The 25997-nt window shown below is 38.3% G+C and overlaps 3 protein-coding genes across 3 annotated transcripts; 1 reads left to right on the forward strand and 2 right to left on the reverse strand.

Moving 5' to 3' along the window:
• Positions 1–421: 421 nt before the first annotated feature.
• Positions 422–6340, reverse strand: MONOS_8072 (uncharacterized protein; the record flags this gene model as incomplete). Its single annotated transcript, XM_067878453.1, has 1 exon — positions 422–6340. One exon carries the CDS (start codon positions 6338–6340, stop codon positions 422–424), a length of 5919 nt encoding a protein of 1972 aa, XP_067727770.1.
• A 1604-nt stretch (positions 6341–7944) lies between these two features.
• MONOS_8071 (uncharacterized protein) lies at positions 7945–23171 on the reverse strand (the record flags this gene model as incomplete). The annotated part of the gene is made up of 3 exons (XM_067878452.1): positions 7945–7975; positions 8145–23092; positions 23169–23171. 3 exons carry the CDS (start codon positions 23169–23171, stop codon positions 7945–7947), a joined length of 14982 nt encoding a protein of 4993 aa, XP_067727771.1.
• Positions 23172–23808: 637 nt separating this feature from the next.
• Positions 23809–25991, forward strand: MONOS_8070 (putative RNA-binding protein NOB1). The gene is made up of 4 exons (XM_067878451.1): positions 23809–24014; positions 24062–24457; positions 24515–25556; positions 25703–25991. The coding sequence occupies exons 1-4, from the start codon at positions 23828–23830 to the stop codon at positions 25785–25787; spliced, it is 1710 nt and encodes a 569-aa protein (XP_067727772.1). The 5' UTR covers positions 23809–23827; the 3' UTR covers positions 25788–25991.
• The last annotated feature ends 6 nt before the right edge of the window (positions 25992–25997 follow it).

Below are 25997 nucleotides of genomic sequence, written 5' to 3' on the forward strand. Positions count from 1 at the left end.
AACAAACAAACAAACAAACAAACAAACAAACAAACAAACAAACAAACAAAAAAAAAAAAAAAAAAAAAAAAAAAAAAAAAAAAAAAAAAACATAATTCATGATAAAAAGAAGATGATGCAAAGCAGTTAGCTCAATAATCACATTGTAAGAAAAGCGTAAAAAACATATAAATTACACTCAAAGAATATTAAAGGAATAAACACTTACAAAATGCCGAGATACATATATAACACACTTATAAGCGGTTAACCTTACGCAAATAAATATGAAGCATTGTAAGTCAAATTGTAATACATACATAAAGATTTATTATCATACATGTATAATAACAAAAAAATGCAAAAATTGTTTGTGACATTTCAAAGTCATGAAGTGAATCCCAGAAATTAATACTATAACTTTGTTAATAATTATGGATAATCAAAAACTAACTTTGTCCATTGAATAGTAAGATGACCCTTGTAGTTCAAAAGATACAGCAGTGGAATGATCAACTCCATTGCAGAAACGCCTAGAAGACGTTGCACGTTCATCAGGAATTATTGAAAGAACGGATCGAAACGGGCGATAGAAGCCAGACAAAGTCACTGGAAAACATAAAGCATGAAGAGATTGGATGGCACGAGCATCCAATACATCTCCATTGAGCAACTGAAACTGTCCTTTCCTATTTCGGAGGCATATGCACAACCGCATGAAAGGGAGGCCACAAGAAGTGAGAGGCGTTCTTGAAAGTGACGGAGGAATAAAATCCTGCCGATCTGCTTCATTATAAGAAATAATAATCTTTGAAGGATTGGGAACAGAAAAATCTAAAAAGGAATGAGTGGATGAAGAAGCTGTAATGTCATGTGAGGAGGAAAGAAGAGACGAAACAGCAGAGAACGAAGAGGCTTGCGAGAAACGACTCGACGACTTACTCGATGCCACCGCATGGAATGTGTTGTCGAGACTCGGATAATCCGTGCGCTGAATGCTTACACTCTTTTGATCAAAAGAAAGAGATTGAGGGCATAATAAATGCATTCCCCCGAAAAACAAGGCAAATAAATTTCGAAGTTTTATTGAAGATACAAGCTGTTCTGGAAGATCAGAGAGAGATCGGTAAGTGGAAGGAACAAGAATGATGTAAACATTGGCAGATGAAATAAGCTCATTTGACTCTTGCAAGTAACTGTTAGAGTATGTCATTTCATTTTCGCAACAATTATCACAAAATCCATGCTTCCTTTTTGAATTTTCTATTATTTGATAATTGTCATGAAATAACTTATTTTGTTGACTTTCCTTTTCATAAGAGCACTGTGAAAATTTCAAATTCAAAGGGTTGACACGAGAAGAAGGGAACAAAGAAGTTGCATTTGTTTCTGAACAAATTTTTGTCTGAGCAAAAGGTTGGAAAATATTATGATGCTTTTTTATAAAATGAGAGTCCACAGATTTTGGATTAGAGCTTGTGGAGTGTACAGCTTGATAGCTGTGCAATAGCTCTTGACCGACTTGGATGGTATTGCTTGAAGTAACACTTTCAAATTTATGTATCACTTTCGATTGAAGTGGAAATGATTGTGATTTTTTGCGAGATTTAGTTGTACTCAAAGCACATCTTGCATTTTCTTTCATCTTTTCAATTATTAATTTAAATTCTTGGCTGTTGAGTGCTTGAGTAATCTCTTTTTTGAGCTCGCATATAAATGCTCCAAAAACTCGTATTTGAGGTGGCAGAATAACAGAAGGCTTTCTCATCACTTCTTCTCCATGAGCCAAAAATGAATTAACCGGAAGTGGATAGTTTGTAAGGTCTGCAAATCGATGCTCCACTGGCACGAACGAGAACAAGTTATGCAATTGATGGAAGCTCGCAATCATGTTATTTATCCATTGAAGGATAAACCTCACAGGAGAAGCGGACAAAATGTGTGAACTCTTATTTGTATGGTCTTGGGGCAGCACCAGCCACGATAAAGGCACTTGTCCGCAACTGAGAGAGATCCAACTGGAGATAAAATGTCTTGAATTGGTCGTTGTGTTAAATGCAATTTCGGAATTAAATGGAGAGGATGTGAAATATTCAAAGTCTAAGTCAAATTTACTCTCATCAGGAATCTCCCCATCAAGCGAAAACTGATAATCTTGCTGGAAATGTGAAAAACTTAATGAAGAAGTTGATGACGTTCTGTTAACTTGGTTTATAAAATCAGGCATCAACAAAGGTGCGCTGCAAGCTCCTTCTTCAACAACAATTTTGCTATTTTCATCTTTTGTTGTTCGAAATGTAGGTAAAGAATTCAAAAATTGATATAATTGCTTCAAGCAACAATTCTGAAGATTTGCTTCTCTGAGCATAGCAATAAACGTTGGTGGAATGTTTTTCTCTGTGATGCATGCAATCCCAGTGCATTGACAGAGCGAATTAATATCGAAGAGCAGAGGTGGAAGCAACGAAGTTATCTCTTCACAGATGCGCAAGACAATTGCTGGGTGATAGTAAGGCGTCGCTCCAACAGTAAATCTGCTGCGCTTTGCTGAGATAGTCATTGCAGTACTAACAGAGTTAATAGACATCATTTGCATTTTAGCTTGGTGCATGTTCCATCTCCAAGCAAGATTCTCATTTTGCATGTCAATAAGATCTCCACTTGCGCTAAATAAAAGAGGAGAAAGAGCAATATTTGATCCAACAATAGATCCCAAACAATATTCTACCAGAGATTTAACTTCTGTTTGACTACATTGCAAACTCTGGCAGGAATCATTTTCAAACCGAAAGTCAACTCTTTCAATTAGATGTCCCGCTTGAATGGCTCTGAGATATTGAGACAAATCAGTGAATCCATTATCCAAAACAGGATTTGGAACATCTGTAGTAATTGGCAACGATGTCTTTGAGACAAATAATTGTGGATGCAAAAGAGTTGTACAAAGTGATTGGAAAACTGAATTCGGCATTGTTCCTAACAAGAATGGAAACACTCTTTCTCGGAGATTCTCATGTATTCGCATCCATGCCCAATTCTCTGCCAAAGCATTCCTTTTGCGAAGAGAATCATTTCTTCTTGAATTAATCTTAAATTTTTGTGCTTGGATGTTCGTTATAAGCTTGACTACATCTTTATGCGCTTTGTTTGGAATAGAGAATTTATGAAAGTGCAGCGTAGGGCCATACACTCGAAAATACTCAATAACAAGAGAAGTGAATGTGATAAGCGTAAATACTAAGTGGATTATTTGCTTATGAATGATTGAATTCAGATCTGCAGAAGAATCATAATGATGAGCTGTTCTTAAAATAATATCTGATGATTTCTTACTGATGTTGCTCAGCAATGCACAACACAAATTGCCGCGGAATGTGCAAGGAGGACGAATTGACACACGCTGCACAACCATAGAAACTGATAAGCTGAAATTATTGAGGCATGATAATTTTTTCTTATATTCCCGTTCTGGAAGAATGATCCACAAAATTCTATTCTTTGAATCGTCCACGTAATACTCCTTTGTTGGGATATAGTTCTCTTCAATCCACTTTGAAAAATGACTTATAAAAATTGGAGTTGCCAAATGCAGATCCTCAATGACAATCCAACCACCTTCAGCGAGAAATTGATTTAAACTCTTTTCGGTGCATTCCCATGCAAGCTCCCAAAAACTCTCAAATGAAGCAATTTTCGAAGTTTGGATTTCAAGTATTTTCTTTGAATTGCGATACTGTTCAGAGATACGAATTACATTTGTTGATATTCCTTTTATCTCTCCCAGTGCACTTATATCCTTGGCAACTCTGTGTTCATCAATTGTGTCTGTGGATTTCAAGCTCTGAACAGCAAGTGAAATAATTCTGCCACTTGTTGCTGGCCTTCCATTAAATAATCTAACATAGCGATTTGCAAGCGGATCACTAGGCTTAATAATCTCCTCAAGCGAAGAGATTCCACAGTAGAAAAATGGACTCGGACGAAACGATTTCTCTGTCGCTAAGCCCATAAAATTTCTGCCTCTGGCTACTGGGAGAAGAGAGGAATAATAGGCTGTGCCACAACCAGTGAACTGCTGTGTTGATATAGCCAGCTTTGCAGCTTGACGGAAGCGAGAAGGAAGAATAACTGATATCAGCAAAGCACGCTGGAATCTGTTCAATGATAACATTTGCTTGTTGGGAAACTCCTCAAGTTCAGGGCACTTATTAAAAAACCATTCTCCCCATTTCCTCTGCGAATTTGTGAAAAATACAGAAGTAGCTCGAGTTTGCGAAGAAGTTGTTGCAGATCTGCAATTTGGAATAGAACGAAGATCAGCCAACGAGAGTATGCTGGAGCTTAATAAATCGGATGATGAATCACTTTGCCTTGAAGATGGATTGGACATTTCTTTAGTCATTTCATCAGTAATTGAGTTTGACATTAGAAATGAATTCAATAGTTTAAATTCCATTCGTCCAGCAAATCGATCAAAAGATGTGTCTTCATTTCTTTCTTCGTATGCTTGTCTTTTCATGTTCTGATGCTTTTCCATTAATTCTTTTGGAGTCTGTGCAGACTGGAAAAAGCTTTCTTTTATGTGTTGCAAACGTTGAAATTCATCATTCGAATAATTCATGTCTTTCTGAGAAATAATTTCAAACGGTGCTTTGTGCGGAAACAATCTTGACATTACTCTCTGCCCAACATCCACTTGAATCTGAGGCAGTGGAAAAGGAGAAAAAAAAGTCATCTTTCTGAGATCGTCTTTATTCAATGATTGAGAAGATTCATCAATTTCTTTTGCTTTGCTGATGCCTTCAAGTTTATTTGATTCCAGTATTTCCTGAACAATATTTTTAACCTCATCAAAGCTGTGTATGGGCAATTTTGATCTTCTCATAACCTTCAGCATAACAGAATGATGCACGTTCGTCTCAAGAGGCAAGCTGTCAATTTGAGCAAATGCACTTGCAGAGTTCTGATCAAGATCAATCACCATCGGACGAAAAGCAGGACAGATGGCAGCAAGAACAAATAGGTTTTTCCAAGTTATGCCAGGAAGCCAGGATGGGACAGGATTCTGTGGAATGAGTCCAGCAGTTTGTAGAACTGCTGTTTCAACAGGGAAATGAAGTTGGATAATTTCTGTGAAGAGAACATTCTGAGGCTGGTAATTAGTCGTACTATCTGGAACATGGATAGGATGTGGGGGGATGTCGTGCAGAACAAGAATTTGCGGATAATACAAAGCATTAAGTTCAACAGGAGTCAATCCTTCATGTGCTTCACTTGACATTCTGATTGAAATATACAAGAAAAATGTAATAACATCCGTTTCGCTTGTAGATGAAAGAAGGAATTTTCCAAACAGAGCATCTAAAGAAACACGAATTATTCGTGATCTCAATTGTGATTTTATTCCAATGGATGATAAATTTGGATCGCTTCGAATTTGCGTCTCGATGAATGCTTGCATCAGCTTCAGTTCCAATTCTTCGTTTGTGTAAGCTTGTTTATTAACACAGTTTCTTATCAACGAATAATCAATTAACGATACAGGATTAACATCGGCACGAACAGTTGAAGACAAATACGATTGCTGTTCAGATCGATTGAAGTCGTTCATTTCTCGATGCTCAGTGTCACTGTTGCGATACCCATCCTTAAATGAACTTCCGGGAAAGCAACCAGTCAAATGATTTGACTCCTTAGAAAATGAACTAGGAGATGCTATTTCAACATTTTTTGCTACTATCTGCTGTGAAGAATCACATTGTTGATGACTAGATGAACAATAATTTTCTATTTTCGTCATATTCTCCTCTGTTGATGATGCCTTGCAATCATCTCTCTCCTCAAGTGTAACATCCTCAACAACTGCCATTAAATGGCCAACCAAATAGTGATAGCTGCTGGCCCGCCAAAGATGTGGAGAGTTCATAGAAAAAGGATATCCTCGCGTTCGAAGCCACGAGTAGCAGACCATTGCGAGTGGATCGATGATTGGCCTGATTTGTTGTATTTCCCATATGAAGCAAAAACCGAGCCATTCCAGTGAATTTTGAAGTGCAATTTCTTTTGCTTTCCATGCATCACTCATCATTTTGACATCTTTGTAGATTTCAAGAAAACTCTTTTCCTCAGACTCATCATAATTCATCAGTTGCACAATCAGCGATGCAGAAACGCGTCTCACTCTTGGAATTATTGACTGTTTGCTCTGAGAACATCCATTCTGTAGTATTTTTCCGAAATCATTACTCATCCCTGAAAGAATGCTTATCTCTTCCGAAGCATGACGTTTGTATTTTTCTTCAGAAGGAAGTTCCAATGATGAAGAAAAAGAGTTCACTGGAAGATTATCATTGCAAGACATTTTGATATTTGAAAAAGATTTCTTAGAATTCTCAAGCATTGGAACTTGCTTATTTTTTTCATGAAAAATTTGAAAGCGATCTTTTTGATCATTTTTTCCGAAACCTGCTTCAAATATGGGCAATGAAAATGAGATAGATTGTGCTTGCTTTAAGGAAGATGTATCAGAAGGAAACGAAGATATGGAATTATATGCCCTTGTAATATTTGTTGTCAACGTGTTATCAATTGCTTCTTCATGAAATTTGGCTTCAGAAAGAGATGAAGGAAAATGCTCTGATGAAACAGTTTGCTGCAGAGATGTAACAGAATCTATTCTCGTATATGATATTGTTGCAGCCAACTGCTGTTGAATATCAATTGAAGCATTTGAAGGAGCAATCTGCGTTGCACATGATTCCTCTTCAGGTGTTTTGGAAAAGAAAACCAGCTTTATTTCATTCAAAATATCTCCGTGAAACATCCTTTCATTAATTAGAGAGCAGCTCATAATCTGCTGACAAATATAACGAATAAGTGAGTTTCGTGTTGATAGCCTTTCATATTCCTTCAAATAAGCTGTTTTCACAGACGGACATATTGATTGAATAGAGGAATTGAGACGAGACGCAGCCGAAGTTGCTTTGAGCTTTCTGAACACAACATTACCAACGTGAGGGGACAATGTCAACCTCACCATTTCTTCAGATGGACACACATTGATTGGTAATGTCAGGTTTGTCCATCGCCCGGAGAATGCATCCTTCTCGTCTATCTTTGCTATGAGCAATATATCCAAGTCTCCTGGAAGGATCATTGGAGGAAGGAAAGATGCACTATTCAAAAAAGCTGTGTCCTCTGTAGGAAGAGAGAGATAAAATGGAAATTGATCGAAATACAGAGAAGCTTTTATATTCTTAAACTGTTTGGGGTCAGAATAAATACTCTGTAAATGGAATGGTGCGAGTTTTGAAAAGCAATATTGCATCAGAGCCAAAAATATTCGATCGTCAATTGTTTCATCATTGACATCGCGAAGAATGATGCATTTCCTCCCTTTGAAAGGCAAGGGATTTGATTTGATTAAATTTTGATATTTTTCAGCAATATCTTCCGCTTCAATTTTTTGACTGCATTCATTTACAGTCCTCATCCGTTGAAAACTCTTATTCATTTCTGAACTTGGAAAATATGACATAAACGTGTTCGTTTTCCGAGAGGCATCTTCCTGCGTATTTGAAGTTTCAATAGCTACCTTCAAAACTGTATTTGATTCTTGTTTCATCCTCAAAGAAAGGTCAGCAGCGATTAAACGAAAAGCATGAAGAAACTTAGAGTAAGCATTCGGGTCAAGGAGTGAAATCACAAATGGAGAATCAAGCGGATCAGATATATTATAAAGTGAAAACAGGTTATTTTCAATTGATACATGTCTGTAACTTAAAAGAGGTGTTATAACTTTGAATTGGTCATAGATGAGAGGGCAGCGAGCGAAAATGGGAGTCGCTTTACGGACTGGATTGCTGAACATTTCGCGCAAAACTGGAGAGCTTTTGGAGAAGTTGAAATTGATCAAAGAACAAAAATATCCAGTTGCAATTAGAATGCTGGTGAAGATATTACTCATCATGCGACTGGAACCGCAAAAGTTATACATCTGTGATTTTTGGGTAAATGGCGAATGAGAAAAAGGAAACGAGTTTGCTGAATATGAAGAAAAAGCAGAAGATTTTTCTTGTTCATGCATTGCTGAATCGCTGATTTGCTTTGGTTCCTCATTTTTTGAAAAGATATTCTGAGAGGATTGATTTATTCTGTTGTCAAACTTTTCTTCTAAACGAATCGGATCATTCCGAAATGCATTCAAAAGAATATAATTTCCTTGAAGGGGCGTCTGTTGCGAAGATTTCGTAGATTTCCATTTTATGAAGTCAGAGGAAATAGATGAGCTTATCTGATTACCTGTTCTTGAATACAGTGTGGTTGCACCATGATAGCAGTCTACAAAATGAGAAAGAACAGGTAGATTTTTATCTACAGTCTCAGAAGACACTGACAAAGACCACAGCTGCTGCTCATGAAGAATTGATACAAAAGAACGAATCTTAAAGTTGCGCGGAGAAGAATCAGAAGAAGCAGCACTTTTACTGAAAGAAGTCGTTTTCTTTGTATTTTTGCATTGCACAGTTGTTTCTCTCCAATCTTCATCAAATTGATCTGAGCATTTGGTTGTTGGAGCAGAAGATAATGGAAAATCTCGTGTACTCTCAGAAATTTGTGAAGTATTCCTCTGTTTTTTTGTCTCTTCGCTGCTGCTGGAAAACTTATCAGACATATCTGAATCACTATCTTCATCATTCGAGCCAAATGCGTTAAAAATGGAATTCACGCTTGATTCATCAAGCATTTCAAAAGATGATCGAATTATAAATAATAACGGATCAGGGTGTTCTGATAGAGTAATATGATTCTTTTTTATCTCAGGAATAACAAAATCCATCATCAGCGTCCTTTTCATTTCTGAATTGAAGCGATTCATAAGAACAAAAGAAGAAAAGCAAATAACTGCATCACCAAAAAGAGTGTTGATTGAAGAGTGTGCTATTGAAAGATCAACACGAAGATTTGCAATTAGTTGATTCAGCGAATACACAAATTCCATCAGACGATTTCGCAAATTATTTCCTCGCTGAAGAGAATATTCAAGTGAATACGGGTTGTGGTGCATGGAATTTAGATGCTGTTGCGTCTGCCTTTTCTCTTCATCAAGCTTGGAAGTTATTTTCTTCAAGTTTTCCTTTCGAATGCCCAATCGAATGAGTTTGTAGTTGTAATTGAATTGCATTCGTTGTGTTTCATTGAATGTGGATGAAAGAATAACTGCATTGCACAAGCTGATCGTCCATTTGTACAAAATTCGAAATATCTGCGGGATCATCGGAAGTTGATGGTAATCAACTTCTGTCTTCATCCTGAAAGAGATGCTTTGTGCTGTTCTTAAACTGATAGATGTTGGATCAACGTTCCACAGCATTTGAACAACTTCCATCGAAGACATATCTTGTGAACTGAAAAACTTACCAGAATCCTTCAAACAGAACTCGCTGCATAAATTTAGTAGGCGTCTGAAGTTCTTATTTTCATTCAAGAGCGGCTTACTGGATGCTAATTGAGATGAAGTTATTTTGAGCAGCAATTTCATTGTGTTTCTAATTGCTTCTGTAACCGTTTGAATATCAGATGATGGAAATGAACGAAATTCCTGCAAGAGCCGTTTGAAGTTGCGCCTTTCTCTTTTTGTCAATTCCATTTGCGTTTTTGCAGACTCCATTGTTTGATCAATAAGTCGAACTCTTTCTGCGAGGATCTCCTCAGCTTCAGCTCCCAATAGAAGAGTTTGCATCTGAATGAGCTGCTGATTGAGTGCTTGAGTATATGCTCGAAGCTGCTCCAATTTGTAGATAGCTGATTCACATGTTGATATTCTTTCCTGATGGCTCCGAACACCAAACACAAGAGCATTGCCAAACGATTCAAGGTATTCAACATAATTGGAATAAGAGAAGCTGTTTATGTAAAACGAACCTGCAAGAGGATCAGGCCCAGAAAAACCCCATGTTGATCGTTTTGACACTGCTTGCTTTGTTAAGAGCGAAGAAATATGAGCAATCTTTGCAAAGATTGAAGCAAGTCTTGATCTAATGCTTGCTGTTCGGCTAAATTCTGAGCTTAACAAATCAATGGATTCCGAAAGCAAATAACCTGATGCTTCCCTCAATTTATGTTGCAATGTGCTGATCTGATTATGTGTGCTTATTTTTCTTTCTTTCATCCCCCCAGAAGAGTTTTGGGTGAGAGGCAATGAATTTGACTTTTCAGAATCAGAAACAGATGAAAGAGATATTTGATATCTGCGCTCTTCTTGAACAAGTGTTGGTACGATTAGAGAGAAATATGGATTGAGAACATTCAAGGCGATATTGGCTAAAGTGTCTCGATCTAATTCTCTTGAGATTATTGTGTAAGACTTTTTCTTAATGAACGTGAGGTGTTGTGAAACATTGCTTTCATTATTCATCTTAACTCGTATTATCAGCTTTGTTGAACAACGAAGATGTTCAAGCAATACGCTAACGTCACATCCTCGAATTGTTTCCAATCCATTCATTTGCAACATGTACGCTACGCGACCAAGAAAATATGCTTCACACGATCTGTTATCATCAACTTTGTATGTTAATGCTTCTTGAGGAGAAATCGGCTTTATGGGTTCATCCATGATGCTCCGCCGCAGTTGATCTTCAACAAATATGATGTTCAAAATATCGACGCAGCGACATGTGTCTTTGTCTGTGTTTCCTACAGTCACAACAAGTATTGCTTTCACACTCGATGCAGGGGTGGTAGGACTTGGCGTGTATATGCGATCTTGAGATGATTGAGAGGAAACTTCTGAAAGAGAAAGTTGACTTGCAGATAAAGGTGGAAAGTACATGAAGCTTGAAGATGATGCAGTCAATTGAGGGGTTAACACTGGCGGAGCAATTGGAAAGTGAGATGAGGGAGTTGTGGGTGTTGTTGGGGAATATGGCATTGATTGCAACTGATTAAGAGAAATCGATTTCGAAATATCAATTAATGAAGAAGTTGAACGTGTGAGAGGAATAGCAGGATTTGAAAGAGTTGTAGAAAACACAAGAGAACAAGTTGAAGACATCAAAGAAAAAGAAGGAACAGTGTTAAGATGCGGCTGTGTTTCAGATGCAGAAGATTCAGACAATTGGAGAGAAGATGTTGAATACTCAGAACTCAAATTATCTGAAGAACAAGAAGAAAGCTGTTCTTTTGACATCGTAAATGAATCATTAAAACAATCAATCCCTCTTCTCACCACAAACGCCGCAAGATCATCCAGGAAATGCTTAACCCTGCTATTATTTATTGGAAATTGAACGTCTGTCAACGACACGGACAACAACTTTGCAGCAGCAGCAAGAATTGTAGCATTATCAGTACACTCGCTATCAATTGCTTTGATTGGAACTCTGGCTTCTGATATCGTCTCCACAAATTTGAGGAAAAATTCGGCAAATGGAGGAGATTTGCATAATTGGACGATGCAGTAGTAACAGTATTGATCTTGCGGAAGAATTTTCTCGTTTGCATTGAACAGCTTACTCTGCAGGAATTCCGAGATATTTATCTTTGAAGTGTCAATTAGCATCGGGCGATGCCGTGCTTTATCAGTGATAACTTCAAAGAAAGTTCCATTGAGAGTTGTGGAATCAATGGTGAGCCTTGGCCGAGGAACAGGCAACGGATTACTACCATCTGAAAAGAAAACATACCTGGCATCATCAATAACACGGTTAACAAAAGTCGACAGTCTGCTTGTTCGCTGAGGAAGCACATACGCCCTTTCACATTCCCATTTCCACAAAGAAACAATGGAGCTGTATGAATGAAATATCCTCGTGGATGCATTGGTGATTGCACGCAAAACAGAAATATATGCTAACATTGAAGGAATAACCTGCCCATGCTTCTCATTAATCACACGTAAATGAATGTACATAACAGCAGGGACAATGTTGGAAAACATAATCATTTTTCTTTTTTGAAAAGTGCGATCTTTTTTTGGTAAAGATGAACGAGTAATCGGATCAGAAAAGTTTGTTGCAGCAGTGGAGTGGTGAGCTCCAGATAAAGGACTCATCTGCCAAATGTGTTGCGCGATACGTATGTAATCAAAGCAGCTTGCTTTGTGAAATTGAAAAATTGAAAAAGCATTGGATGTTTTGACATTTGTTTCAAAGGCAAAAAATAGATCTTCTGGAACAACAAACAGGGTTGGATTAAGTTTGAGGTATTTTCTCTCCATAAAGTTTTCGTCAATAATCCTTCGTCGAGGAATTAGATGCTGAAGGGCCTCAATTACTGCTGATGGCTCAACTTTTGCTGGTGCAGTATCTATCACTGATCTGTCATCAAGACAGTAAATAATTGACGTTCGCAACGGACACCTCGAGACAGCGATTGGAGGAGAATAACTGTTACAGTCGGATGAAATATCAAATAGGTACGAAATATCTGCTGTTGTGGAAGGAAGAAACATACGGTGTGGCCAATGCTCAACACATTTGCAACGACAGAGAGCTGCAGACGTTGAACATATCGTCTCTTTAAAAACTGTTGACATCATGCATCCAATGACATAAGCAATGGAAACCTCATCCACATCTTCGTCATTCAACAGAATTGAAATTTGTCCAGTGCACACAAGAAGTGAAACTGCTCTCACCATGTTTAAATAAGGTGTATATGTGGAAATAATGGGTGAGATTCTCTCGCAAGAAGGAAGAAATGAAACCACACTATGAGAAGGCTGAAGATCGCAGCTCAGCACCATGATCTTATCAACCGAATCTGGGAAATAGTCGAACACTGTTCCAGTATCTCCAAATTTCACTTCATTTTCGAACTCTTTACGAAACCATTTATCGAAACAGTCGGAATTGATCTCTTTTGAAAGAGAAGAAGAAGAGCTTTCAGCAGAAATTCCATTTTTTTCTTGATTACCAAATGATGTAAGAACAGGATCAACATCGCAAAGCCTACTCAGAGAAGAATATGGAGATGCATTTGTTCCATAGTTCGAATAAGAAGGAATGAAAAGCGGATTGGTTTCATTCCATTTTTTGTACCAATTTGCGAATGAAACAATTGAAGGGTAACATGTTGTAAGCTGTCCAGCAGTACCCCAAATAACAGAATAGATTATATAAATCCTGAGTATATCCATATCTAGATGTATTTTAATGTATTTGTTATGTAGTTTTATCAATGCGCTCAGAAGCTTTATCGTTGTTGTTGCGAGCGTAGCAACAGGTACTCTTGCTGTGGCTGAGTGAACACATGAATAACCAGATAAGTTGAGAAACAAAATGCACTTTCGAAATATGAAACGCAGAAGCAGAATACTTGCTTGCAGATAATCGGTTGGCACATCATCAACCATTTCTCTTGCCCATGAATCAAACGACCAATTGATGAGCACATGACTCGGAAATTGGATAGGCATAACAGGCCCAGACGAATAGAATGCAAAAGGAAGCATTGTTACAGGCACACGAGATTCAAAGATCAGCTTCGAACCAGAAGGGAGGCGTATTCGTTCTAAATGAGAAAAGTTGATTTCCAAGCAGCTACCTTCGGGTTGGATGTAGCAGCAGAACTGCCTCCGCATGAAGTCTCGAAACGAGTAAATCTGATTTGATTCGTTTATTTGAACAAGCACCCAAATCGGTCTTTCATCTGTACTATCATTTAAAGAGATATGAATCGTGCTATCACCTAATTTTAGCTTTGAAGGAGTCAACTGGGACAAATCGCTTATCTTCTCGCTCCCTGCAAAACGTGGCCGCAAATGACTGTCCTTATCTGTGCTTATTCTTTCACTTCCCCGATGTTTGGTATTACTTTCTGAACTTTTCTTATTAGCCAATGTGTGCCTCATCATATTAACAATGATCTTGCTGCGCTCTTTCTCATTGAATCCAGCATCGTTTGAAAGCAGCTTGGTCATCCACGGATAGAGTCGTAATATATGTGGTTTCTTACCATATTTAATTTTGTAAAGTTTGCGCACAACACGCAAGCAAGCTGTCTTTCCGGATCCTGTTGGCCCGCTCACAATCACTGTCCAATTCTGTTGAATGATGTGGAACAAATCCCAACATTTCGTAAGAAAAGATGAATCAGCTGAATAATTGAATTCAGCAACAACTGCACGGATGATCGAATTCTTTGAAAGAGAATTTGTTAAAGAAGGGTTGAGAAAAGATGGTGGGAGGGTGAAAGTCTTGCACAAATAAGGGAAAAAAGGGACAGAATCAAACTTTAACCGATTTTGAAGCTCAACAGCAATAGACATTGAAGAAGATGAAAACAGAACATTAGGGAAAACTGTGCTGATTGTTTCGTGCAATGTCTCAATCAATGGTGGAAGAGAAGATTTAGCCTCATCAGTCATTGGAATAGATGTGTGAACAGGATCAATTAAAGACAAAGGAACGAGTTGCTCGTAAATCATATCAATGTACTTTTTTAATACCACTGAACATGAGGTATCTTCCAACTGTATACACAAATTATTCGTACTCGAGTCTCTGAAATATGGCTTTCCAAACAAAGCCTGAGCAGAAACATTTGGATCCGTTTGACTTTGCGAAACAAACTCTATTAAACCTCTCAATGTTGATCCAGCAGACGATGCGAAATCTGCAAGAAACCAAAAATTGTTAAAAAGCTTAGCAGCCTGATAATTTGATCTGATAAACTCGTAAGATAAATTTTGACTGATAGACATGAACACTTCTTGAATCTTGCGACTCAGTTCAGATGAATGCGTAAATCCTTGAGAGCAAAGATAGAAGGACAGAAGATCTTGTATCGATGGCGGCTGAATGGCCACAACTCTAAATGCTCTATCCAACGCATCAGGAAGACGTCCATCAAACTCTCCATCAAATGTGTATATTGCAAAAACAGCCCAATTTGATAGCGGAAGAGGAACAATTGTCATCAAACCATCAAGAACAAGAGATGCACTTCCATCAGCTGAATCAGCATATTCGTTCCTCCATTTCCGAATTTGGACCAAAAAATCAACAAGCGAATGCATCACAATTGGTGAAAGTAAATCAATTGATTCAAACAAGATCCAGTGAAAATCAACAGTTGATGCAATAATAAATTGTTTGATTTGATCTATTTCAACCCTCGGTGTGCATTGAAATACATATAAGTTCTTGCCATTTGAATGTGCAACGTCATTCAACATAAATTTTGCAAGAACAACATGTGATTCTTCAACTGCAAGCATAGGGCCACTAATATGAGCGTGATGCAGATTTGCATCAATCACACTTAAAGTGAGAGCACGATATGTGCTTTTTAATGTGGTATTGTATGGAAAATTTGGGAATACATCAGTTGATGGAATCCATTCATATCCATATAATAGCATTTGATTATCTTCCATTTGATCCAACGAAGTATCACTTTGATAATGATTGTAGACTAAGTTTGTTTTGCTATCAAATGACATCTGAACGGCATCATTAATTTGTAGTTGGACAGCAAATGGACTCACAAGGTCATTGTATTTCACGTTCATATTGTCAGATTCTGTTGAAGTTGAATATTTATCTTTGGCTCTTGACTCTACAAGCAGGTGACGATAAACTTCCTCAGAAAAAGAACATTCCTTTTGATTCAACAAATCTTGCTTCTTTTCATCAAAATTGAAAAAGTTGTACATAAGAATAATTAATTTAGAAATCAAAACGCGAAATTGCGCAATGACGCTTTTCTTGTTCAATTTTTCTGAATAATCGCTCTCTTCTCCAATTATTCTGAAAAAATGACTGAAAATTAGATCGTCATTACGTTGTGAATCATTAATATCCACATCATCTTTTGTATTTTCAGAATCATCTGTGTAATCACCACTTGAAAAGCTTTCGCTATCTGTGACATCTTCAAATGAGTCTATTGAATCAAAGTCCATGTCATTCTCTTGTTCAAATAATTCATCATGCAAAAAATTATCTGCTTCATCAGAATATCTATTTGGACGATCGAATAAATCCATTGAATCTGTTACATAATCTTTGATTGCATCGGAATGATCATTCATTTTTTTCCAATCTAATATTGAATGACTGATTTGTGCATCTTCTCTAACATCTTTTTCTACATTTTCTAAATAATTCGCGCATTGTTCCTTTCGTAGAGCATTTAAACGTAATTGATAGCTCTTAGAAATGCGAGGTGATTTCCTTGCCGTTGCAACAAAACCTGATTTCATTTGAGGAGATACACTTGAGGAAGAAACCTTTTTCGAAAAAATCTTTGATTTTCCAAATGTATCAGAATGACCTCTGCCACTCTCGTCTAAAAGTGCATTTAAAGAACTGGACATTTTGTGGAACAAATGCTTCAAGAAAGATTTTTCTTTTGTTAGAGGATACCTCACTCTTTGGATTGACATAAGAAACATTAGAGTGTAATTGAGGTTGTGGTGAAGCGATTTAATTCTCCAAGCCAGACTGGAATGCTCATCCTTTTGAAGAGCATTTGAGATTTCTGTAACTTGCTGGGAGTGCCAAACAACAATTGCCACAAGAAATGTCTGAATCTGAACAGGATAATATTCTGGCGTGCAGAACTGAAACAGCATGAACACAAACCAATGGAAGAATGTTGGAAAATCTTCAATTGAATTTAATGTCTCCACTATTTGTTGTTTTATGATATTAGAATTTGTTTTGGCCACAATTGTTGGTAGCATCCAAACATCTGAATCAATCTTGAGGGAATTCTCTGGATAAAGCATTCTCTCTCCTCCAGAGCCAATAAGCATTGATGCTACCAACGCCTGTCCATCATTAGACTGCTCCAAAATCATTCGTTGCGCACCTGGCAGGAATTGAGAGAGAATAACTGGGGCCATCTCAAAGGTATTATCTCCTTCAGCCAACGACGAAGCAAAATCAATCAGTTCATAACATGTCAGAAAAAGAAATCTTGGCTTTTCAACGGCAATGATCTTTGCTTGGAGAAAAGTGGAATTGCCAATAATCGTATGAGATTCATCAATCATCTGATTGATATGATCTGAAAGCGGAACTGCAATGGATGGATTCGCCATGTCTCTAAGAGCAAATAACTGATTTGCCACATCAATAATCGAGCTTATTAAGTATGATGCAGAGTCAATTGGAATGATGCGACTGAACACAGCTGTACGAAGCCTGTGTGGAAGTTTGTAGGCAGCGTGCAATGAATTAAGCAGCTTTATCACACCTGAAAGCATATCAAGTGTGGAGTAGATCTCATTCGTAAAATCAGATGAATACTCTTTGTACAACATTTCAAAAAGAAAATGAAAATCGTCTTCTGATTCGCGAAGCAATTGCTGACAGAGAATTCTATTAACATCAGGAAGATTTGCAAGATCCACTTCTTTTTCATGTATGTTCAATGAAGACGCTCTTCTTCTGTGCTTTGCTCTTCTCGGGGATTGCAATGCTTTTGCTGCCGCAGACTCATTTTGTCCTTTTGTCTCTGATGTGACGTTCGTGACGCGCCATCCATTTTTGAAAACAATCGGAAGAGGCGTTTCAAGCCATTTAGAAATGCAATCATCTAATTGCCTCTTCATTTCCATTTGTTTGCAGAATTTATCTACAATAAGCTCTATCTCAGGTTGATGTTCAATAGTGCAAACTTCAAATAACACAGAAAGTTTTATTTGCCCATTTGCACACTGCATCAAATATTCATCCAGACAATCTGAAGGAATCTTCTTTAATCTTATAATATCACTCAAATATGACTCATTCAATGATGCACTCTTGATTTTACTTATTATATGCCAAGCTGACAAATACTCATTGAAAATCTTTGAAAATTCTGTGTACACATTGAAGGTTGACACAGGATCTGTAACTTCATCAAGAACTTTTTTAGCATTATCAAAGAAAGAAAGTGGTATTTCTTCTTTTTTGAATTCATTCCATGTTAACTGAAAAAGCCCATCATCCAAAGATGTTTTACAATTTGAAATAAGATTCCATATATTTGAAAGCTGACTAACAACTGAAATGCACTCTTCTAGCCGAGGCAGAGGGCGATCTTCTGTGTGCATAAACATGTGCCGAAGATTCAATATTACATCAGCGTCTTCTTCAATTCTTTCCAGTTCTTGTGCATAGATGTTCATAATTATCAATGCATCATCCAATGGAAATTTATATTCCAAAGGAGTTGCACTTGGTAGCAGTAGTCTTGTCATGAATGCATTTGCACATGTGTCAAATTGCTTTTCCAATTCGTTGATCTCGTTCATAACAGATATCTCCAACATCTTCACATTGACTTCATAAGATTTTAGTCGAGTCCATTTGAACCTTTTCCAGTACTCTCTGAATGACTTAAATTGAATGGAAGCCTCGTGTGGAGAGTATGAGAACGAGTTTACGAGATGCTCAAGACGGTTATCCACACCGTCGATAAAACAATCTATTGCTGAAGCATCATTCAAAACATCACGAATCGAGTTGATTATCTCGATCTTAAACTCTGTCGTTATATGAGTAAATGATGAATCAAAATTATTGGAGATAAACGAAAGGATATCTGTCCCTTCCACACACGCTTTGCTCAGCCTGCTGTTCATGAAGTTCAAAAAGGGCAGGCTGCTCCGTGCAGTCTGTGAGAACAGCTCTTGTTTAAAAAGCAGTGTGTCCACACACACCCAATCCAGGTTGATCCATCTGGGAAGAGACATAATGCTGTTCTGCCACCTAAGAATTTGAGCTGTGTATCGCAGCCATTCAGAAATTGGTGGATTTGAAAACTGCCTCTGCTGGATCCACATTGCCTTTGGAATCGAAGAATGAATGTCTGCTTTTGGGATAGGAGAAACATCATCGATTTGGTGATAGCTTATCAAATCACCTGCGCAAGAAGGATTTCTGTGCAGCCCAAAAGGTTGAGAATGATGAGAAGCTTTCTCATCTCCTTGAAGAGTGGTGCTGTGAATCGATATGGAGTTATTTAGAGAAAATGACAAGGGCATTGAGAATTTATGGCCTCCAAGCATGGGAGATGTTGATAGCACAGATCGATTACTGATTGAAGGAGGGTAATCAACAGACACAAACAGAGGAGTTGCAGGTAAACGAGGAGAAACAGGCTGATAAGGAAGCGATCCTTCTTCTGATAGGAAAAGCATGTTGTATGAACTGTGGGTGTCAGACATAGATTTCATGGATACACTTTCTGATGAAGCAATAGCACGCAAAGATGATAAAGTTGAAGAGTTTGAAGAAGAAGGAAACAAAGACGAAGAAGGTGAACCAGATGAAGAAATGTCCGCTTTCCAGGTTTCTTCAAATGGTTTCAGCATAAAAGGAGATGAAGTCAGAGTGGAAAAATGATAGGATGAAGAGAATGGATGCAATGGAAACTGCTGCGGTGAGGTTACGTTTGGTACGATTGGAGTTCCAGATACTCCAAAAAATGGAGAAGAAGATTCACTTTCATCGATGGTGCTTTGCTGCTCATCGATTGTAATGCCTTCACGTTTTATTTGATTTTGCCATTCCTCTTTGGCATTCATGATTTTCTTGCTGACTTTTGAGAGAGCCACAAATGTTTTAGGGAAAGGAAGAATCGTTCTTTCAGTCACAGGATCGCCCGGGTGACTCAGAAACTCGGCAAAGCTATCCATGTACGAATGCTCCCAAAGAGGAGAATAGCGCAGCATCAAATTCCTAAATTGGGAGAACTTCTTCTCTGACATGTAGAGCTCGGCAGACAGCTGAGAGGCAATCTCAATGATTTCCGAGTGCTCACTCACATCTTCGAGATCAGTGAGCGCATCAATGAGACTGTCAAAAAGAGACGCAATGTTAATTCCAATTGCATTCTCGTTGTTGACCAAAGAGATGCCAGACGGAGCCTCAAAAAGAGAATCATTGTGCAGATTGGAATGCGAAATTGTCAGACTCTCTGAAACTGATATGCTTTGTGATGAAGAAAGAGGATCGCTCTTTTGACGGGAATGCAAAGCTTTAAGGTGAGTGTGCACAGAAGAGAAAGTGGTTCCCAGCTGAATTTCTTTCCCTTTAATCACCACAAGCAGCCTTACTAACGGCTGATGTGAACGAATTCGATCCAGAATTCTGTGCATAGCCAACTCAATGACCTCCAGTTTGGCTTCTCTGATCTTTTTGTCCATGTGGCTTGTACACTCCAGCGCTGTTTCCTCGTCTGTTCCAATCCTCTCCATCAGCATACATGCATTCTTTTTGATTTGTTCCAGGCGGTTTTGCGCCATCAGCTGCTCAGCTCGTATCTTTGAAGCAAGTGAGCTTATGTACCGTTCGAACTCTCTCTCAGAAAGCGTCGTCTGAGGAAACTGGATGACGAGTGCAGCTTTCATTGCACGGACCTCCTGTTTGAAGGACTTGTAGTTGGCTTGGAGCAGATGCAGCCTCTCAAGAAGCACTCTGGAAGAGTTGAGGCAGGAGGAGACGAAAGAAGGCAGGAAAGGGCTCTTCCACAGCACATCCTCCATCCCGTTCTGAATGTCCTGCTCCACTTCGTACAGCTTGGACTCTAAGCATCTCATCTGCAGCGGCTTTGCGGTTGCATAGAACAAGCGGTATTGCGAAAGGAAGTACTCCAACTTCTGCCGACTCCTCAGCAGATTCTTCACGCTTTCCGATGCAGACTCGACTTTCTCAGAGTCCTTCCGGCCGAAGCACCGGATGATGCTCAGTTCTCGTGGTAGATTCACACAATTGGCGAGCAGCACAGACACAGACAGAGGATCTCCTGATCTTGCGCCTGTGAAGATATGGCTGTTTGTGATCTCCTGGCTGAGCTGTGAGAAGCTGCTCTGCCAAATTTCGAGTCTTCCTGTGAAGGCAGATTCAATGGCAGAGTGCAGCTGTGTGCACTTCCAGTGGAATCTGACAAGACGCTGAACCCACAAATCAAACTCGGATAAAGTGTCCTCGCATACATTCGGGACAGCCTCGAGTATTTTGGAGGTGAGTGTGGAGGATGACTGGAATGCAGACAAGGACTCCAATGAATCGTCAGAATTGGAAACTGAAAGGTTGTTGATGTACTCAAAAAGATGGTCTAATTGTGATGCGGTTGAAGAGTTTGAAGAAAGTGATGAAGAGGAAGGAAGAGAGGAAGGAATAGAGGAAGGAGCAGATGTCGAATGATCATCTGGCTGCACTTCCATTTCGTCCATGGCAGAGTAAGATATTGACAATGATGATGAAGAAGAGGAGGATGAAAAGGATGATGATGATGATGATGACGGTAAAGAAGAGGATAAGGATGATGAAAAGAAAGAGGAGGAAGAGGAAAAAGAAGAAGAAGAAGGTACAGAGACTCTCAAAGAACGAAATTTTGGCTTGCTTTGACTTCGCTTCGCTTTCAATGTTTCTGCATAATGCTGCACAAACACAGACGGATAAGGCATCGACTCCAAAGTAACAACAGCAAATATCAGTCTCTTTGTCAGAGTCAGCAGAATCCAAAATGCAGTGATTTGACTGAAATCGCAGGAAATCACTGGCAGAATGGGCACTTCAATCAAAAACGCCTTGAAGTCAGCCAAAATGCGCGAGTACAGCGAATTCAACAAAGAAAAGAAGACAGCTGGGCGCTTGACGACTGCTGCGCACACGGCGATGTTGCTGAAGAGAGGGGCGATTTCTGTGAGGATCCTCTGCAGCTCTTCTGTCGAGTGGGTGCAGGCGATAGAAGAGATGATCGCATACGAAAGCTGCTGCACAACATTCGATGAGTTCTGCTTAATCAGCAATTCGTTGCGCTCTGTGAAGATGAGGTCAAATGGCTCGCTGCCGCTGATTTCGCTGTGATCAAGTGGCAAAGCAGAGAAAGCAGAGTAGACAGAAAAGGGGTCTGGATTTGGAGTGTCATCAGTTCGCAGCGTGTTTGACAGAGTATGTCTAATGGAGTCTTTAACCTCTCTGCGGTAGATGATGGTTATCTTCTGAATAAACGCGATGAGCCCGCCAGAAGTAGCTGTCGATACCAGCGGCTTCTCGAACGACTCGTTGTAGTGCCGGCAAAGACGCTCGCAGTGGAGGAGATAGTCCAGAAACCGGCAGCGTCCTTCAAATTCATTGAGAGGATGGAGAATGGCTGAGAGGGTGGGGGATGTGTCCGCCGACTTGGATGATGTTGGAGCAGAAGAAGGTGAATGATATTTTAATGGAAATGTGGATGAGTGACTTGGAAATGATGTTGGCGTTGCTGATGACGATGTACTGAATGTGCCAGCAAATGGCGTGTGGCCTTCGTGTTTCTGGATGCAGCAAATGATCAGCTTTTTCAGAGAAAGAACGGCAGACAGCACTCCATTCACTCGATAGGACATTATATTCACTTCATCAAGCAGCTCATATATTGAAAGAGGGGACTGTGAATTTCTCTTCTGTTTTCTTGGGTTTCCAGTAATTCCAGACTTTTCCTGTTTTTCCTGTTTTTCGAGATTTATCTGGCTTTCGCTCAGATCTTTCCAGCTGAATGACGGAGATGCAGATGATTTGTGTTCGTCTCTTGCATTACCTTCAAAATGCTTCGTCTGATCAACACTGATTGCACCATTGCTCTCAGTTGTGTCACAGGAATTCCTGCCCATTCTGCCGAGAATATGGTCTTTTGCCTTGTTGACATAAGTCCTTATAAAAAGCATAAGCATTGGATAAGGTGATACGATGCCTGGGAAAAAAGAACTGATTGAAAACAACAAGCGTATAAACAGTTGAGCATCTTTCTGCTCACACGCAAATTTGTCTGGTCCAGCTTCGATAAACCTGTACAAAAAGGGGGAAATGACTTTAAATGCCTCACTGTTAACTTTTGAATGCTGATGAGCTTTTGTTGCTCGATGATATAAATCTTTAAGCAAAAGACGTTGGCTATTAGTGAGACTTTTGAATAAATTCTGCTTAATTTTAGTTTTGATCTCCTTCACGAATGTTGCGCGATGAATCCAAAAGTTCATAAGATCCTTTTCTGTTCGAAGTTTGCTTTGCGCTTGCAAAGAAGGTGGATAAAGATAAGTTTGAAGGCTCTTTATCTGTTCTTTTGACAATCTTGGATTTGAAAAAGTAATAAATTGAGCCAAGCCCGAATCTTCATTATCATCATTCTGCAATTTTGAATTTTTATCAATTTAAAATGAATTTTCAAAAAAAACAAATTGATTGAAAAATAATGCTTCACACCATAAAACAAGTTTCCGATTCATCAATTTCATGAATAATATTCTCAGTTCTGGAGATTAAATTATCATGGATATCAATCATAAATTTTGCGTTGCTTTTTGTGAGTGCCCCAACATTGCTGTCCATATATCGAGTATAAATAGTTCGTTCATCCTTGAAATTGTGTAAAGCAACATGATTTAAAAAATGCTTCAAGTACGTCAGTGGTTGTTCACAATGGAAAGAATAAAGCATGCTTTCATTGATATTCTCCGCGTTTAAGGATGTTGATTCAATTTTTAAAAAAGAAAGAGTGATTTCTTTTTCGTTCGATAGTAATGTATGTTGAAAAGATAAAGGAATATAACTATTTGCAACATATATCCTTTCTTCATTTTTAAATTTTCGAAAAAATAAACAAAGACAGTTTGGCTCTATTATAAGCAAATCAAGTGGATTTGATTCATTTATAAATTCTTTGTAAGTAAAGGAAAAATCATCTGAAATTTGGAATAATGACTTTACTAATTTTAGAATCTCTGCTTTGACTACGCGAAGTTTCTTTGGTTCAACTTCAGAAACCAAACAAGCAGATTTTATCATTAATCATTGATCTCGCCGTTATAATTTTATTGAACATTAATCAGTCATTTAATATTAAGGGAGAAAGATTAACAAAAATGCAAAAATATGTGCTCGATACAGCTGCATTTATTGAATATTTTCAGCCAAATTTTTTAACAACACAATTATTCACGACCTCCGGTGTTATTGCAGAGATTCGTGATGTTACTGCCAGACAAAAGTACGAGGAATGGAAATCTCATATAACTATACAAAATCCAACAAAGGCTTCTATTAAAGCAGGTTTTTGCATTTAAATTTTTGTTTTATTTTTTATTAAGTATATTTAGTTGAAAAATTTGCTAAAATGACTGGAGAAGTGACGTTTTTATCAAAAGTGGATATTGGAGTTGCTGCTCTTGCATATGATCTTGAAACATCTGAAAATGGAATGAAAAATATAAAGCAAGTACCTCCTTCAATAAATTTTGTGCAAATTGAACGACGCTCTGCTGTTCAAGAAAGTGAAAGTGAAAGCGAAGAAGAAGAAGAAAAAGAAATAAAGAAGAAAACAGTTGATCCAGACATAGCAGATGGATGGAAAGTTGCAGGAGGGAAAAAAGGAAAATCAAAAAAATCGAATAATAAAAGTAAAAAGAAGGATAAGAAAGATGAAAAGCAAGCTTTAGATCAAGAAAAAAAGCCTCAGCCTGCTGAGCCTGAAATTGAAGATGACGAAGATGATTGTATGACAAGCATTTTTCTTCTCTCAATTAAATAAATTATAAAAATTAAAATTATAGGGATTACTGCTGAAAATCTTCACTTATATGGTTCAGGATCGATGTTTTCTCATGCAATTGTTAAAGAATTGGAGCCAATGAAAGTCATTGATAAAAAAATTACTGAAGAGGAAGCTAAAAATGAAAATGAAAAATTCAAAAAGCTTGAAGAAGAGGCAGATGCCCATGAAAAATGCTCAAAAGATTGTGAGAAAGCTGAAGAACAATCAACTTCCTCTTCTTTGGTAACTACTACTTCTTCATCTTCAGGACCTCTGTCTTCTTCAACAAGTTCTTCTGAAGAAGCTCCTTCATCATCATCTTCTTCTTCGTCATCACCATCATCATCGTCATCATCTTCCACCAACACTCGACAACCTCTTATTCCACTTATTCCTCCTCCTGTTGCTCCTTCTTCCTCAACCCATCCTTCATCAGCCATCACAGCTCGGTCAAACGTCTTCTTAATCACTGCTGATTTTGCTGTACAGAACGTAGCATTGCAAATGGGGCTGTCGCTGATGGCTCTTCAGGGCAAAGCCATCACATCTGTCAGGAGGTATTTGCTTCACTGCACTGCCTGCAACACACTGGTGAAGGATATCACAAGATTGTTCTGCCCTGAATGTGGTTCTTATCCACTGAGAAAAGTCGGGTATGTAGTGGTCGGAGCAGACGGTGCACAGAAAACTAAAACAGACAGAGAAAAAGAAGAAGGGAAAGAAGAACAAAAAGAAGGAGATGAGAAAAGCTCATCATCATCATCTTCTTCTTCTACTTCTTCATCTTCATCTTCTAGTTCAAGTGAGCCAAGAGTCATTGTATTTATGCGACCTTCTCAGCGCCGCTCGTTCAAAGGACTGCAGTATGACATCCCCATTCCGAAGGGAGGCAGAAAAGGGAGGCCTCTTGTTGAGAGGGAGGATGTGTACCAAGACAGAGTGAAGAAAACAAGAAGAAGGATTGGCAACCGTCCAACTGGGAATGTGACGAAGGATGGATATGTCACAAGAATGGATGACGAAGATGTGGATCCACTTGGAAGAGTCAGCGGGAAACAAGAGTGTGCATAGTTGTATTATTTTTATGCTATTAATAAAGAATTTTTTATTTTGCTTTATGTAATCTATATATTTTCGTCGTGTTTCTCGAAAAATATTGTATTTGAACTTTTTTCAAATGTTTGATTTACGATAATTACAATTTTAGACGTGTCGTTATTGGATTTGGCAGAAGGAATCCAAATGCACCAAAGCATATTCATCCCAGTAAGAAGCGTCATGGAAAACGATAAAAAGCTTTTCCCTTCAATCTTTGAAAAAATGAAAAAATCATTGAAAACTGTTTGTTATCCTTCATCTGGTATTATTCCAGAGTTTGGCATTCTTTTTATCACTTCATTGAGAACTTTCTCTTAATAGAAAGATTGTCATCATAACTTTGATTTTCCATTCTTTCTCAAAACAATAAGACAGTGGAAGTTAAATGTGCCATTCAATTTCAG

Source organism: Monocercomonoides exilis, assembly GCF_001643675.1.
Source record: "Monocercomonoides exilis strain PA203 chromosome Unknown scaffold21-1407046, whole genome shotgun sequence".
Lineage (NCBI taxonomy): Eukaryota > Preaxostyla > Oxymonadida > Polymastigidae > Monocercomonoides > Monocercomonoides exilis.

Bases quoted from the DNA above. Each gene is read 5' to 3' on its own strand.
- MONOS_8070 (XM_067878451.1), top strand. From the start codon at position 23,828: ATGCAAAAATATGTGCTCGATACAGCTGCATTTATTGAATATTTTCAG. The intron at 24,458-24,514 runs GTATGACAAGCA...TTAAAATTATAG, and splicing joins TGAAGATGACGAAGATGATT to GGATTACTGCTGAAAATCTT. The intron at 25,557-25,702 runs GTGTGCATAGTT...TTACAATTTTAG, and splicing joins AGAGTCAGCGGGAAACAAGA to ACGTGTCGTTATTGGATTTG.